Source organism: Cnephaeus nilssonii (assembly GCF_951640355.1).
Source record: "Cnephaeus nilssonii genome assembly, chromosome: 6".
Taxonomy (NCBI): domain Eukaryota; kingdom Metazoa; phylum Chordata; class Mammalia; order Chiroptera; family Vespertilionidae; genus Cnephaeus; species Cnephaeus nilssonii.
Genome location: NC_137077.1, coordinates 7,589,425 through 7,605,403, shown reverse-complemented (window position 1 = coordinate 7,605,403; position 15,979 = coordinate 7,589,425). Strand labels below are relative to the sequence as shown.

At 46.3% G+C, this 15,979-nt stretch overlaps 1 protein-coding gene across 1 annotated transcript; it reads right to left on the bottom strand.

Moving 5' to 3' along the window:
• Window positions 1–2,852: 2,852 nt before the first annotated feature.
• EIF3D (eukaryotic translation initiation factor 3 subunit D) lies at window positions 2,853–15,275 on the bottom strand. Its single transcript, XM_079773385.1, has 15 exons — window positions 15,130–15,275; window positions 12,808–12,940; window positions 12,464–12,509; window positions 11,490–11,626; window positions 10,611–10,696; window positions 10,001–10,073; window positions 9,051–9,163; window positions 8,186–8,318; window positions 7,486–7,633; window positions 6,614–6,744; window positions 5,834–5,919; window positions 5,600–5,729; window positions 3,943–4,085; window positions 3,470–3,753; window positions 2,853–3,002 (listed from the first exon to the last, which is right to left on the bottom strand). The coding sequence occupies exons 2-15, from the start codon at window positions 12,928–12,930 to the stop codon at window positions 2,989–2,991; spliced, it is 1,647 nt and encodes a 548-aa protein (XP_079629511.1). The 5' UTR covers window positions 12,931–12,940; window positions 15,130–15,275; the 3' UTR covers window positions 2,853–2,988.
• Between the last annotated feature and the right edge of the window lie 704 nt (window positions 15,276–15,979).

Genomic DNA, 15,979 nt, shown 5'->3' with positions numbered 1-15,979 from the left:
CCATCAATCCAAATCACGATCTAGAGAGCATATACTCTTAATTATCCTGTAATGATCCCCACCTTCTGTGCATCTTACTTTCCTTCCCCTCTTTAATCCCAAATGCATAAAAGCGGCAAACTGTCATTCTGAAGCATTTTTCTGTCTGTTGAGATCTTGCTTCCAGGCATATCCTTATAAAAATTACAGGTTTGAAAGTTCTTATCTGGACACTACAATGATTCAGTCTATTGTTTATTAAGAAACATTCATGCCCTAGCTGGTTTGGCTCAATGGATAGAGTGTCGGCCTGCAGACTGAAGGGTCCCAGGTTCGATTCCAGTCAAGGGCACATGCTCAGGTTGCCGGCTTGATCCCCAGTAGGGGGCGTGCAGGGGGCAGCTGATCAATGATTCTCTCTCATCATGGATATTTGTGTATCTTCTCCCTTCCTCTCTCTGAAATCAATACCCCCCCCCCCCCACAAACCATTCATGATTGACTCGATCTTTCACCAACCAGTGAGGTAGCCAAAAATTCTGTTTACATTTTGTAGCCATTGGCCAAAACCTCCATAGGGTTAGAGTGATTTGCTTAAGATCACACAGTTAAGAGGTGGAGCTTGTAATTAAAATCCCCTTTTCACTCAATTATGAGCTCTTTATAAAATGTTTTTTATTCATTCATGAATGTTTTATGAGTCTGGTAATGTAAATAAAGTGGCCAGTATGACACTTAAACATAAACCCACATTAGCAGTGGTGTGGCCGAATTGGAGGCACAGCACGGAGGATGGCAGGATGATCCTGAACTGCCGTTCAAGTGAACAGGATGGTTGTAGCTGGCCTCCCAGAGGTGGGATGTGGATCCTGCATGAGATTATCAACTTGGAAACAGAATCAAGTAGGTAATTCTTTCATCAAACGGATTTAGGAAAAATATGGCAAGCCTCATGTACAACTGAATCAGACAACAATGGAAGAGCAACTTATAGAAGGAAAGAGGAAGGGTATGATGACCACCAGAGCCCTTTCTGTGGGGTTCTCACAATGGCATAGGATGCAAGAACGCCTCCCTTAAATTCTAGCTCCTCCCACAGACCCCAACCAATTATGTTAAAATGTGCCATCACTTTTATCAAGATTTACATGGATAGAACAGAGTACATTTATGAGGGAAGGACAGGAACCTTCAAGAGGCATTAATATGGTCCAGTGAGATGGAACTGAGGGTCCTCGTGGGAAAGCAGCCATGCCTAGTGTGGAAAGAACTTTATATTCTAGCTTTGCATGGCTGGAGCTTCTTTTCATAAAAAATAGCTGAGCCCAGCCGGCCTGGCTCAGTGGTTGAGTGTAATTGAACTAGGTCAGTTCGATTCCCAGTCAGGGCACATGCCTAGGTTGCAGGCTCCATCCCCAGTGGGCAGGCGTGCAGGAGGCAGCCGATCAATGATTCTCTCATCATTGATGTTTCTCTCTCCCCCTCTCTGAAACCAATAAAAATATATTTAAAAAAAATAGTTGAAATCTCTCGTCTTCTGAGACCAAGGAAAGCACTAAAAATGCCACTTATCTATAACTTTCATAGCCTGTATCAGCATCAGCCTAACCAAAAACAAAGTAGGGAAGTCTACTTCTTAGTGGTTGTGAAGACTTGAGAATGGGAGCTGGCAAATAATGGAAGTACCTAAAATAGTCGCTGGTCTTATTTGGTAACGGGAAATTAGGACAGATAAAGTGCGGCGAGACCTGGAGACTAGGCTGAACCCGGATTGTAGGCTTTTGGGTTAGGACTGGTTTTAGCAATCAACTTGGTGGCGCCAAACAGGACAGATGAGCAGGGGACAGATCAAAGAAATGAAGTATTTGGAAGCTGATGCAAAATGTTTTGTTGGCATGAAACCAACTTCCACCTGCCCCCTCGTCCCAGCAAATCCACCTGGATTGCATCGTGAGTCTGCAAGAGGCAGCTTGGTATTAGTTGAATTTTGAAAACCCTTGGCACGTGTCACACCACTTTCATCCGTCATTTTGATCACACTACCTACAATGAAAACTCCCCAAGAAGCACGTTGATGCTCCATCTTTCTAATAACTCTAACAAAGTACAATACATTTTGCTTGTTTTGTTAAGGCACAATTTTGATTAAAATTTAGAATGTTACTCAGAAGCTGAGCCTGTTTCCTCATCTGTACAATGGTATCACTCCACCGACATTGTAAGTTCTGTGTCAGGCTCAGGTATTTCCAGAAAGCTTAGTACAATACCTGGCAATGTAATTACTTCATAATCCCAAGAACAGAACACTATCCCTTTAATAAAAACAGCGCTCTTACTAAAATAAGTTTACATATCCTAAACATCTGTAACTCTAATTTATAACACTGCTTTGAGTGCCAGCTTGAGACGGTCATCAGCTCAAGCCAAGCTTGAAAACAATTTACAACCATTTTGATCACCACCCAGTGGAATGTCAGAATCTTCTGAGGGAGTCTCCATGAGCAACAGCCCCACCTCAACCTCCAGACTGCGCCCTGCTTCACTTTTTACTAGTGACTTGTGTCTCTTAAGGGCAGTAGTTAGGCTTGGCACATGACCAGCTTATGGAAATGGACTTCTCATGTGGACCTCTGTGGGACCTCACAATTAAGAGTCTCCAGGAAAAGATAATTTCACAGGTTCCAAGAACAGAGAAGTCTAGGGCATCCACCCTCTAACAGGATGGTAAACTCAAAATGCTCAAGAACAAAGGATAGAACCCAGAGAACTCCAGAAAGGAACTTCTGTATCTCACCTTCCCTCTCCCAAGGGCTACCTGGAGAAGGAAGAAAGGCTGTCAATCAAATCGTAATGTAGGCATGTGTTGAGGGTAAGAGACTAAAGAGACTAATACTTTATTCCATCTGTTAAATTCCAGAGTGCAGGTAATAGACAAACATTCTACCAGGAATCAGAGGCCCTCCTAGGCTCGGTGGATTTACACATTCCAGCTCCACATCACCGTCTGGCTTAAGTCTCTTCCTCTGAAAGATACAGAATGTTAAAGAAATGAGCCACGTAAAACTGGTGAATTGCTTGATTTAACACCTCCACCCAGAAATCAAGTCTTTCAGATCCTCACAGGGCTGACATATTTCCTTTAGTCCCCAGCTGGTGAAGCAAGAAAGATAGCTTAAACCCATGTAACTAACCCAGAGCCTTTCCTCCTTCAGCCCACTGGCTAACACCAGGGACTTCCGTTGTCTTTCTCTAGATGCTTCTTCCTCACCTAGCCTCTGAAAGACCCCCTTCCTCCCCACCCCCTTCATGTGACCGAAAGCCTCGTGAAGCAAGTTCCTGGAGTCAGATTGAATGCCACTCCAAATTCAGTCATGTCTCAGGGAGCCCTCAAAAAGTTTGACATCAAGGTCCAGGAGCAATGTGGCCATAGAGCTTGGTCCCTGGGCAGCCCGCCGCTCACTCGAGACTTCAGAAAGAGCCTTGTACAAACCTTCTTCCTCCTCCTCCTCCTCTTCTTCATCCTCATCGTCCTCGTCCGAACTGAAGGTGCCGTCCGGCAGGCTGTAGACTCGAATGACCTGCTTATTGGGGTCCTTGAGGATGAGGTACTTGCCCTCCTCCAGCTTCATGCAGATGTCGATGACGCAGCGCAGGATGCCCCAGGCGTTCTCCACACTCAGGTTGATCTGGCTGGCAAACTCATTGGGCTTGAACTGCTGGGTGCCCAGGATGACGTGGCGCGAGGAGTCTTTCACATGGTACCGGGACACATAACTAGTGGGGAGAATGGGGTGTTAGTGATGGGTGTTAGTGAATGGGGTGTTAGATCTGGGGACAAATATCAGTTAAATGGGGACACTTGACTTTTTCCAAGGGAAATAGAAAAAGGCAAGCCCTTGTCTCCCTGACTGCAGACACCTCCTTCCAGAGGGTGAGTTCACAATTCCCGGACAAGACTCTCACCCAAGCTTGAGGTACTCGGATCCAGCCAGCAAAGCACAGCAGGTCCATCGGGCCAACTTATAGCTGTTGTTCTTCAGCTCGGTGGCAATGACGGCTCCTCGCTGAGAGTCCAGCTTCTGACGCCAGTCAACACCATTACAGTGCTGCAGAAGGAAAGCCCTAGTGTCAGGAGCAAAGGCGAGCCTGGCACCTCCTCAGGCAGAGAAGGAACTCCCTACCGGGCTTGGCTAGCAAGTGGGCCAGGCCGTAGGAAATCAGAGGTAAGACCATTATCATTTGCCCTGGCTGGTGTGCTTCAGTTGATTGGAGCGTTGTCCTGTATACCAAAAGGTGGAGGTTCTATTCCCGGCCAGAGCGCATGCGGGGTTTGTGGGTTTGATCCCAGATCAGGGTGCGTGCGGGAGGCAGCCAATCAATGTTTCTCTCCCCCTTCCTTTCTAAAAAAAATCAATTAACATATACCCAGGTGAAGAAAAAAAAAAATCACCTGGGTGGGCCTCACCTAAACATGTGAGTCTCTTCAATCTGGGTGTAGAGCTTGGAGTCAGAGGAAATCAGAGAGTCAAAGCACGAGAAGGATTTGATGCTGTTGCTGGTTTGAAGATGGAAGACATGGCAAGGAGTATGGGTGGCCACTAGGAGCTGAGAGGCCCCAGCTGACAGGTGGCAAGAGAATAGGGGACCTCAGTCCTATAACTCAAGGAACTAAATTCTGCCAACTAGAATGAGCTTGGAAGTGGATTTTCTTCCAGAATCAATAGATGAGCATTCAGTTCAGCTAACACCTTTGATTTTAGCTTTCTGATATTCTGAGCAGAGAACCAAACCATATGATGCTGAACTTCTGGCCTACCAAACTAAGAGCTAATGGATGTTGTTTTAAGCCTCCAACTTTCTTTTAATTTGTTACGGAGCAAAAGAAAACTAACATAAGGCTATATAAAGAAGTAATTATAGCAAAAAGAGTCGTGTAGGCGACTGACCCTAAGAGAAGGATCCACGAGAGATAAAAGAGTGGAACCAGCACAGAAAATATGTGAAGGAAGCTGAGAAATGTGTAAGACCAGAGTCACGCACATAGTGACACAGGGAAAAGCTACAATACCAAATGCTACAGGGAGCCATGGTGGAAAGTCTAAGAAAAGGCCACTGGCCCAGAGCTAAGGCCACAGCCAACCTTCCAGCAGGGGCTGGAGACTGAGGAACACCTGGGGGGATAGTCTGCAGCATTAATTGCTAACCCTTGGCTCTGATGAAGGCAGAGCTCAATGCCCTCTGTGCTCCCTATCACTGGCTTCAGTACAGTCTGGCCTTGGAGCTGTCCTTCCCACTGAGAACGCTTTACAGCAGCACCCAGGAGCGCTGCCACCCAGTTCAAATTCAGGCACATAAGCCTGGGTAGCTTCAGAAAGGATAATAGTCCAACAATCATGGCACGCCAGCGGAGAGAGCAGAAAGAGGAAAATCGAAGAAAGCACGTTTCACGTGTAGCGTGTCCTGCAGAGCCAAATAAAAGCTAATCTTTGCAGTAAGTGGAGGGAAAACTCAGAAGATAAAAATCTCAGTAGCCCTTTAAGTAACACAAGGGGAAAACTAGCCTGAGACAACACGCCGTGCAGACGTGGAGCCCCAAGAGGGTGACAGAGGTGCGCCTCACCCGCGAGTCCCACTCGTTGAGAGTCTTGATGTTGATGAAGGACACTTCCCCATTCGCTCCAGTCATGACACCATCATGCTCACAACGGACAATCAGGTCAATGTCGTCTCCAAGCTTCCACCTGCGGTACCTGTAATGAAGAAGAAACTTAGTTGGTCACCTCAGACCCTAAATTGCAGGTATTTCACCCCATACAGGGTCGGGTCTGTGCACACCCCACCTGAGATGACATACCGGTATGCAACAGAGGCGATTTCATTCTTATCCATGTCGTCTTCCACAAACGGGTTTGGGTTGGGGAAGTTGTATCTTTCTTTCCCCTGCAAAGATGACAAAGGTGTCACGAGACAGTGCCAACTTGTCGCCAAGCCAATCGGCCAGACTCTAAAACTCTGCTTAGTTACAGCTCAGGCTGGGTTCCTGGAGCCCTTGAAGGGGCTGAGCTCATTGCATGTTGTCTGCCTACTTACCCCTTCCTAGGGCAAGCATCCCATGAATTACAAGATGTTAACAGCTAGTGTTTACCAACAACTACATGTGTCAACTGTGTGCTCCACGCATCTCATTTAATTAGCAATGGTGCCTCTCCCATTTCATTTTTCTCAATGGCACACATCTATATGTATTTAGGGCTTATTGTTTTTCCTCCTCCATTATAATGAAGCTTCCCAGGGGCAGGAACTTGCCTCCTGAACAGCGTAATTGTACACCACAATGCAGTTGTCAAATAATTGATGGAACCTTTACAATGTGCCTGTGTGAGACAAGTATTAGTGTTCTGTTTAACAGAGAAGAAACATGTCTAACACCACAAAGCTATGAAGTGTTGGATCCAGGGTTCAAAGCCAGGCAGTGTGACCTCAAAGCTCAAGATTGACACTCCTTGGCGACAGGTAGGGACCCTCTCTGTCCTGCTCAATCGCACAGGCCCAGAGCCTAGGACAAAGCAGATGCTCCGGAAAGTAGTTGTAGTTGACAAAAGGCAGCGCATGCCCAGATGCTGCCCTTCCTCACCATCCTCAGGCACTGCTGGGAGAAGTTGTGGTTGATGTAGGTTGCTTCCATGGCCAGGTTGCGGGGCGAGTTGAAGGAATTACCTTCATCTTGAGGGGGCTCGTTGGCTGTCTCACTCACTGTCAGGAGGTCTGCAAAAGTGGCAGCATGGTCACCCACCCACCAAACAAAGACTCACTGATGACGTGCACAGCACCCTGGGGAGGTGAGGTGAAATGCCCTCCCTTCAAATAACTGCCACCTAATACTATGGGTCTCCCAAGGTGGAACAGTAGAAAGTAAAAGGGGGAGGGCTCTAATATTAAATTCAATCACAGTGTAAACATCTATCCCTTTCCAATCCTTTTGGATTCTTTAAGAGAATGTTTGATTTTATCAGCTTTCAACAGACAAGGCCTGAGGCGCACAATATAATTACACTGTTTTGTTTCACTGCTGTTATTGTTAGAGTGACTTGATTTTCAGTCACGGCAGGTATGTATATGTTTTATATTATTTGGTATAAAACATACACGCACATATATTTTTCTTTATAAATACACTGAAATATAAATAGCTCACCAATTAAAAACATACACATCAATACTAAAGATGGTATGGAGAGATGACAGAAGTCACAAAAGTATTATTCAAATGAGTAACATTTGGAAGCACGATTTTGGGGCGCTGCGAGGACTCAGAATGCTGACGCCCCAAGGAGGGACTGCAGTGAGTTCCTTCTCCAAGCCTCTGAGGAGGCTGGAGGGGTCTGACAAGCTGTCAATGCCTGCAGGGAGATAGACCATCTGTCACTCCTTCTCCAGTACCAAGAAACTGCTCTGAGCCAATGAAAACATTCACCGCCCTTGTGTTGTCCCAGACAGGCCTCTCACCGAAGTCAGAGTTATCCCTCTTGTCAAAGAAGAGCTTGGATCCGACTCTCTGGACGACTATGTCCCAGGAGTACACAGAGCGGGTGCAGCTCATCAGTGTGGCCAGAATGGCGTCGGTGGCAAACACATTCCCCTGGGTTTTTGCCAGCTGCAGAAAGGACAGAAGAGAGAAGTGAGGACACCCTCAGGTCTAACTGCCATTCACACCGAGGGGAGAGGACTCCTCAGTAAGAAGCCTTCACAGCCACACCCCCACATTAACACGTGCACCTCTAGCTGTCTGAGCAAGGCCGCAGCCATCAGCCAGCGGGCTTCTGTTGGCAGTCACCATCCCGGGTCAGGCGGGTCTGTAGTTCAATGAACACTTGCCATGTTCCAGGAAAGCACTGCTTGGCGCTTTCTGCCACTCTCACCCCAGTAAATGCATTTACCCCATTTTACAGGGAAGAAAATGAAGGTCCCAGAGAGGTGGAGCTAGGACACACGTGCTGGGATCTGAATCCAGCTTTACTTAACTCCAGCATTCATGGTCCAGCCAGCAGAGTGTCTTTATTCTCACCACTTCCTAAGTCCGATTCAGAAGACTTATCCAGAGGGCTTTTTCCAAGCCCCAGTCCTGGGTCCTCTGTTCTTTCTGGGCCTTGGCTGTACAAGCTGGGGGCATCCCTAACAGGTGGGTGAGCAGTAGAGGGGTGCACACCTTTCGGATGACAGGGTCGTCTGTGGTGGTGACGGTATGGAAGATGCGCTTGATGCTCCTCAGGGGCTTCTCGCTCCTCGTGGTGATGCGGTCAAAGGCTTTGTCATAGTATTCCAGGGCCCCACAACACTCGCTGTAGGGAGTGGGCAAGACAAGCAAAGTAAGGGGGTAGATCACCTGCTTTTTCTTTTATGCCTTGGAATCTGGAGTCTTATCCAGAAGTCTAATATGTAAGAGGTGAAAACACTATCCAACTAGAACAGGAGATGAACTCTCAGTGCTCACTCAGGTGCCTGTTCCCTTAGCTCCCAATGTGGCTCCAGATAATAGTGTGAACACAACCGGTTCAGCTCAACCTCCCATTTTAAAGGCGGGAGATGAGGACTGACAGGCATCCAGGCGTGCTGACGTTGGGTCTGGTGCTTCAAGCTATTCCCACTATGTGTCCTGTGAGGCAAGGAGCTCTCCAAAGTGTCAGGAAAGCTTTGCTTGTCCTGAACAACTGCTTTCTCCTTCTGCCAAAAGAGCCATATAACTTAATTTTATTTCTTTTTTGCTCAGGATTCCAGGAAGCTGAGAGAAACCTGGAATTTAATATCAGCAAATTTCTTTCTGCTTTTGCTTTGCTCCTATTCTCCTTCTGCCAAAAAGAGCTATATAACTTATTTCTTTCTTTTGCTTGCAATGCCAAAACTTCAATGCGATCAAGTTTATTATCAGTAAACAAATTTCTTGCCACCCCCCAGGATTGTTTTTGAGTAAGTGGTTTAAATCCTTTTTGGAAATACTAGGGCTTCGGAAAATATTCACCACCAGCTGGTCCACCCACAAGAGCATGATGGAAGGTAGTAAAAGAGCCACTCACATGTCCTGTGGCTCTGAGACTTCCAAGTAGCGCATCTTCATTAACTGAGGAAAGTCCATTTCCTCTTTCACCTCCCAGTCACTACGAACTTCAACCGAAGAGTCTCGGGGTTTCTGTCATGAAAACCATTGGAGGGAAAAGAATTCCAGCCAGTGTAAAACACAAGCTAAAGGCAGGTTAATAGTACAAAGGGCTTTCATTCAATAAATATGTCTAGAACATTAACTACGTGCTGGCTGTTCTTTAAAACACAGCACCCGCCTGCTGACTCTCAGGAGCTTACAATCTAGAAGAGGACCGAGGGATCAAGAGTTCAAAAACAAAGGGAAATTCCTCCCCTCATTAAGATGTCACCAGGGAACAGCAGCTCTTTATATTTCACAAAGGAGCTGTAGCAGCCCCTTTAGATTTCTCTCGAGGTATTAGCTATCTATTCTTGACACAGCAAGCATCTTATTTAGCAAAATGTAACTTCTACAACTGTAACTACACTCTTGCTTACATGTGTCTTCTATTCTCACAATGACCACACAAACATTCGTAAAGGAATGTTCACAGCAGCATTCTTCATAATAGCAAAAAGTTTAAACAACCTAAATGTCCACCAACTGGTGAACAGATAGACCTTAAAGATCACACATTGCATGAATCCATTTATATGAGTACATGGACAGAATAGGCACACCCAGAGACAGAGACTAGAGTAGTGTAGTCTAGGGTTGGGGGGAATAGCAGTTGACTGCTAAAGGGTACAGGGCTTCTTTGTAGATGCAAGTGTTCTGAAATTGACTACAGTAATGATCGTACAATTCTATAAATATACTAAAACCCACAGAATTGTACACTTTGCATGGGCGAATTTATAGTATATGAATTATATCTCAAAGCTGTCACAAAACCAAACAAACAAAATCAAATGCCTAGATAGAATTCTGGCACAAATACGCTACCTGTGATTTTTGGTCCCATTTCTGCCTCACTCCAAATTGTTTCTGAAATTTTTTCTGCAGTCGTATGCGTTCTCTGGAAAGACAGAAAAATTGTGCCTTCAGTGAAGATTTTTAAGAAAAGTGAGGACTTAATAAAGAGGAACAAAAGAGACAATCTCCTTTGCTGAATGGCTGGTAGGGCATATTGTCCTCAAATACTGACCAGTTGTATTTTACTCCATCTAGAGACTGTCCACTGGCAGCCCCCACCTGGGCCAGGCCATTGCACTGCGCAGCTCCAGGAGGGCTCATAGGACCCAGTGCGAATGGGGCCCCCTAGAGTTGTGCTTCGGCAGAGCTGAGCCTAGGTAAGCTCCAGAGTCTCTTATTTGCCTTGGTTTCCTTCAGCACGCATGTCCATTGTAAATAGTTTCTTGCTCGTGCTATCTGCCTTGAACTGAAACTGGCCCTTAGGGAAGGATGTCAGGTTGAAACAGTGGCTTAATCTGCTTTAGGAAGGTGTTTTTGTTTGCAATAGTGGGGAAGACAACCGTTTTCCTATTTTGGCCTAATGAGTTCAGAGTGTTTAGTCCTGGAAGAATGCCTTGTTCTGGCAGGATGGGAACCTCACCTCTCTTTCTGCTTGGCGCTCTTAGGCAGGGTCTGCAGATTGAACTGCAACATGTTCCGTCGATCTTTGTCTCTGCGGAGATTCCGCTGAGAATTAGAAAAAACATCCATGTTAAAATCTTTGCGATTGAGCTACAGTAGGAAGTGCTTAATGGGAGGTCATTAGCCTAAGTTCAGAATGCCAAATCCAAGTAGTACATTTTATTATCATTACTTTTTAAATGCTTTATTGATTTTAGAGAGAAAAGGGAGAAATACTGATGAAAGAGAACATCAATTGGTTGCCTTGGGGACCAAACCCGTAACCTAGGTATGTGCCCTGACTGGGACTCAAACCCACCACCTTTCAGTGTACGGGACGATGCTCCAACCAACCGAGCCACACATGCCAGGGCCAAGTTGCACATTTTACTTTGCTTTTAATTTAATAATCAACAGTCTGGGGGTTTAGCTGAGTAAATACTTGAAGTTGGCTTAGATGTACATCCACACACATATTTTACTGAAGTAAGTTTACTGGCTCTTATTAGAGTTGCTGAGTTTGCCTCTTTGTGTAATAAGATGTGATCCAACTGGACCATCTGCTTAATAAAGTCTGCAGTCTAGCAATTAAGTCAGGCAATAGGCACAGATGCACCCTTTTATCTGGCACAAACGTCCTTCTTAGCACAGGGGTATAAAGTCCTACCTGCTGGTCAACAGAAATCTAAGCTATTTAAATGCATCGCTGGACCTAGTCAAGTTTACTTTATATAGTTTGTCACTGAGGAGCTCCCTGGGGTTCACTAGAGGACCCTAACAGGCTTTCCTCTCATCAGGGCTGCACTTTTAGCAGCAGGTGACGGCCCTAAGGTGGTCCGACTGCTGCTTCTTGGCCTACCTGTGCAAATCGCATCCGATTCCGCTGGTAGGCGGTCTTCTGTGTGCGCGCTGTGTCCACCAGCTGGAAACTAGTCTCATCCTCCTCGTGGAAATAAGCATACTGACTTCCACCACCAAACTGAGAGGAGTACTTATCTGGAGGCAAAGGTGATAGTGTGTAACGGCCACCACCCACAGACTTTACAAATACACACCAGCTTAAAGCCCTGCAATTTAAGTGTGGTCTTGGGACCCTGAACATTGGCTGGGAGCATCGTAGACATGCAGACTCACAGCCTCACCCAGACTCACTGACTCAGAACCAGCATTTAAAAAGGATCCCCAGGTGATTCATGCACATTCAAGTTTGAAAAGTTCTGATGTAAAGACTTTTAAAGTTAAGACAGAATCTGAGGAACTCAAGATAAACCCATTTCACTCTCTGCCTTAGTCTGTAAGAATATGAGTTAAAATTTATTCTTGCAGGAGAGGCAAATATGGGATTTAAGTACCATCACTCTCATCATCTGGTGCCCAAGGCAGACATGTCTAATGGCTGCCCTCAGACTCAGATCATCTTAACTTACTATTCCAGAGAGCCACTTCCAACTATTTCTGATAAAAAACCCAATTTACTGTATCAGTATCTTAAACCCAGGAATTTTAAACGAATCCACTGCGTGGCTTCACCAGGTTCAGTAAACCCCAAGCAATGAAATGCAAAATGGGACTATAAAAGGGTTCATGGCTGCTCCTCAAAAATGGGGGGTGGGAATCCCACTATAACAGGTCCAACTTCTTTAATGAACAGTCTAACTTTTGGGGCTACTTCCAAAAAATGTGGTAGTGGCCACAGTCTAGAATAAGCTCTTAAAATTATGAATTATTATCAGCATCTCATCACCATTCTAGAACACTTTCAGGTGGAGGTTACCAGAAAAAGTAACAATTTTCCCAAGGACGTGATTGGGCAGTCAGTCAGAGAACACTTACTCGTGTACCTCTTATCTTGGTATGTGGTACCCGTCCAGTCTGCAACCTAGTAAGAGCAACAAGGGAAGACAGAGCACACAGGTCAAGCAGGCAATTTTCTGTTGACCCAGAAACCCCCCAAAGCGAGACACTGTGGGAAAGTAGCAGGACTGGCTCACATTGCCTTTGTAAGTGCCCAGCTCTCCTATGACTACTGGAAGTATCCAGAGGTCATAACCTTTCCCAGCTGGTGTCCCTATAAGGAACACAGGAGTAATGCTTTTGAGAGAATAAAATTGAAATGAACTCGTAGAGGGTAGCAGCCACAGATTTAAAGATTCAGACTCCTGCTGACAGACAAGTACCTTTCCTAGCCGATCTCCTTTGCTGAATGGCTGGTAGGGCATATCCCGAAACTGCTCGGGGACTGCACAGGGACCCCAGCCTGAGGGGTTGTCCTGGATCACGGGTGTCATGAACTTTGCCATCTTCTAAAACCTTAAATATACAAATAATGTAAGTAGCTTCATGAAGAAAAGCCTAAAGGTAAAAAAAAGCCTTTTTGAGGTAAGCTAAGACATAGATTAAATTAAAAAGCAACATATGAAATGGAACCCTCACATCTTAGCTACTCCTTTGTTTTCTTGCAAAAATATTGTGAATACTTATAATTGAGAAGACTACTAACAAAATTAATTTACTCTACTTCATTGACTTTTTCCCACCGTAACATCTTTCAAATGAGTTTGCATCTCATGCTTGGTGGGGTGTCAAATCTTAATTGGCAGTTTTTCTTTCTTACCTTTATAGAGAATAATGGTGCTACATAAAATACCGTAATAGTGCTTCTTAAATTTGGTGGTGTCTCAAAGATTTGATAAAATGCAGTAACTTTTTTTTCAAGTGTAATTACCATGTTCAGGTTCTTAGAAACACCTTCACCAAGACATAAAATATTTAGCTTCTCTAAACCTATTTCTTCATGTGTAAAATAAGTAAGTTCGTTGTTTTATTAGTTAACACACACAAAACTTCTTTTATTGTAAATGCTACCCAATTACTATTCAGACTTGTAAAAATACATCTACTCAGAGAAAAACAAGAGTCTGTAAGTATATCCTGAAATTCAACTTTCTTTTCTTGTTCTTCCAATAGTCTGTCGTCAACGCAAATCCTTAGGCAGAGCAAGTGGACACAGACCTAAGCAAAAGGCCATCAAAGTGGCCATACATCAAACGTTCATAGATATCTGAGTACCAGGCATTGTTCTCAGTGATTACCATGCACATTCATTAAATCCCCCCAACAGTCTGAGGTAGGGGCCAGTATTATCCCTACTTTTCAGAAAAGAAATTGCCCAAAGTCATAATGCTGGTTGATGAAAAATATGGACCCTGGCAGTCTGGCTTAGTCTAATGCTATAGCTCCTCTCAGGAGGGTAAAAGTCAGGGCCTCCCAACAGATGTTTTAGGCAATTTCTATCAAAAACCCTCTGAATATGCTCAGATGATGAGTTCCCAGAGGAAAACTCATTACACAAATATTTCTGGAGGCCAGAAAGCAATCAAAGAGCACAGGATACTGAAGTTAGTAAGGAGACTAAGGCTTCCTACAGAGGTGACAGCAACTGGAGTTGGGTGACAGCGAGAGAATGAACCTGCGAGCTCCACCCGCCAACTCTGAACTTAAGTTATACTACAAAAAGGGGCCCGAGGGAAGGGGTGACAGTCGCAGAACTCAAGTATTGGGGCTGCTACTCAGTGTCAGGCACTGTGCTAGATACCTTAACACCACTAACTCTCCCACACCCCACTTTAGAGATAAAAATTTGTAGCTCAGCCAAATCAAGGGGTTGATCTACACATCATTTCAAAATAGACTTGATTCCCAGAGCTGTCTGCGGTAAGTCCAGCATTCTTCCCATCATAATCTAGCTGGAGAGCAGTCTGAAAAGACCTGGGGTTTCAGACTGTACTTAATAGCACAACAACGATGTCTCCAAAACACACTTTTAAAAGTCGGCTTGATCTGTCAGCTCAAGGAGGAAATAGGCCCAGGGCTTGACAGGCATTCTTCCTGGGGGTGGAAGTCCGGGTTCCCACACATGTGAAATAAGTGAGCAGAACGGAACAGGTAGGAGAAACCGAGCCCTTCAGTTAAAATGGCCTGACAGCTGGGCGGGGCACCAACAGGGCAGTCAGAGGGGCCTTCTGGCAGGCAGACCCCGGTATTGTGTAATGATTGCGGCCACTGCAGGTCGTACCCCATCAAGCCCTGGTGGTTCGGATCTGAGATCAAACATACTCCATCCTAGCCTTCTACTTCACATTAAAGGGAAGGAAACCTTTAGACTGGGAACTCCTCAGAGCAGGGCCGAACACCGAGTAGCTTGGCATTCCCAGAAACTCAAGCTTTGGCCACTTAAAAGACCCTGAAACCCAGCTGGGCCAAGTGACATTATTAAATTCGCTCAGCCCTTGGCCACGAAGCGGAGTCTAGAGCCAGGGACCTCACGCACCCCGCATGCTGGACCTGGGGCCCGGAAGGCGGAGTCCTGCCACTTCCAGCGGAGGGACAACGGCAGCAGGTAGGGACGTCCGGGGGTCTCTTCCGGGAGCCTCTGAAGGCCGGGCCCAGCCCAAGCCGGCTCCGGAGGTCCCCGGAATCCTACGGAACACGCCACTCACCTGCACGGGCCTCGGCCGGCCCGGATGGCGAAAGATAGACCAGGCCAGACAGCTCGCTACCTGCGGCACTCCGAGAAGACTGGAAAAGAGGGAGGGTGCGCGCGCAGTGACCGGCGCCGTAAACCTGGCCGGCGCTGCCGTAAACCGCGCTCCCGCTTCCTTTGGGTTCGGCGGCGGAACGCGAGTCGTAAAGCGAAGGGCACACCGGAAATTTGTTACTGCTCTTTGGGAGGTGGCTTCCTTAGCCTGGTAGGCTCTCAGACACAAGAAGGGTGTTTACAGTTACGCCACGGGGCATCCGGCGACGCCCCGAGAAGGCGTTTAGGTTTATTGAAACGTGGCAGCCGTGCCGTCAAAGCTGGAGGCGGGAGCGGCTGACGGCCCCCCTGTGTCCCACAATACCTTGCGGGACATTCGGCCGCTCCGAGGACAGTCGGCTCCAGCCTTCTCTATCCAATCACGTGGTTTGAGTCTCACCGGTAGGGGGAGGTCGAGCGTCTGAGGAGGATTTTATTGTTACTCTCTCGCTCCCTCCGCCCCCATCTTTTCCAGTTTGGGGAAACCGAGGTCTAGAGCTGTCAAGTGACCTGTCCGGCCTGCTAATTTAGGAGGTGGCCGTCAGGGTTCAAACCACAGTTCTCAAACTGGACTGTACGTCGAGGATGTCTGGAGCCCTCGTTTGAAAAAAAAAAATGCAGGTTCAAGTATGTGGAGCCCACGAATGGGCGTTTTAAGTTAGCAGCTGTGATTCTGAAGGGGCCACTCAGGAAGCCCTTTGCTACAATGGGCGACAGTGCTGACCTTTCCGCGGCTCCCAGCCTGTGGAGTTTGTCCTGGAATCTTATTGGGG

Coding starts and splice junctions, on each gene's coding strand:
- EIF3D (XM_079773385.1), bottom strand. CDS start 12,930: ATGGCAAAGTTCATGACACCCGTGATCCAGGACAACCCCTCAGGCTGG. Junction 7,634..8,185: donor ACGACCCTGTCATCCGAAAG/GTGTGCACCCCT, acceptor TCCTTTCTGCAG/CTGGCAAAAACCCAGGGGAA. Junction 3,754..3,942: donor TCCGAGTACCTCAAGCTTGG/GTGAGAGTCTTG, acceptor TCTCCCCACTAG/TTATGTGTCCCGGTACCATG.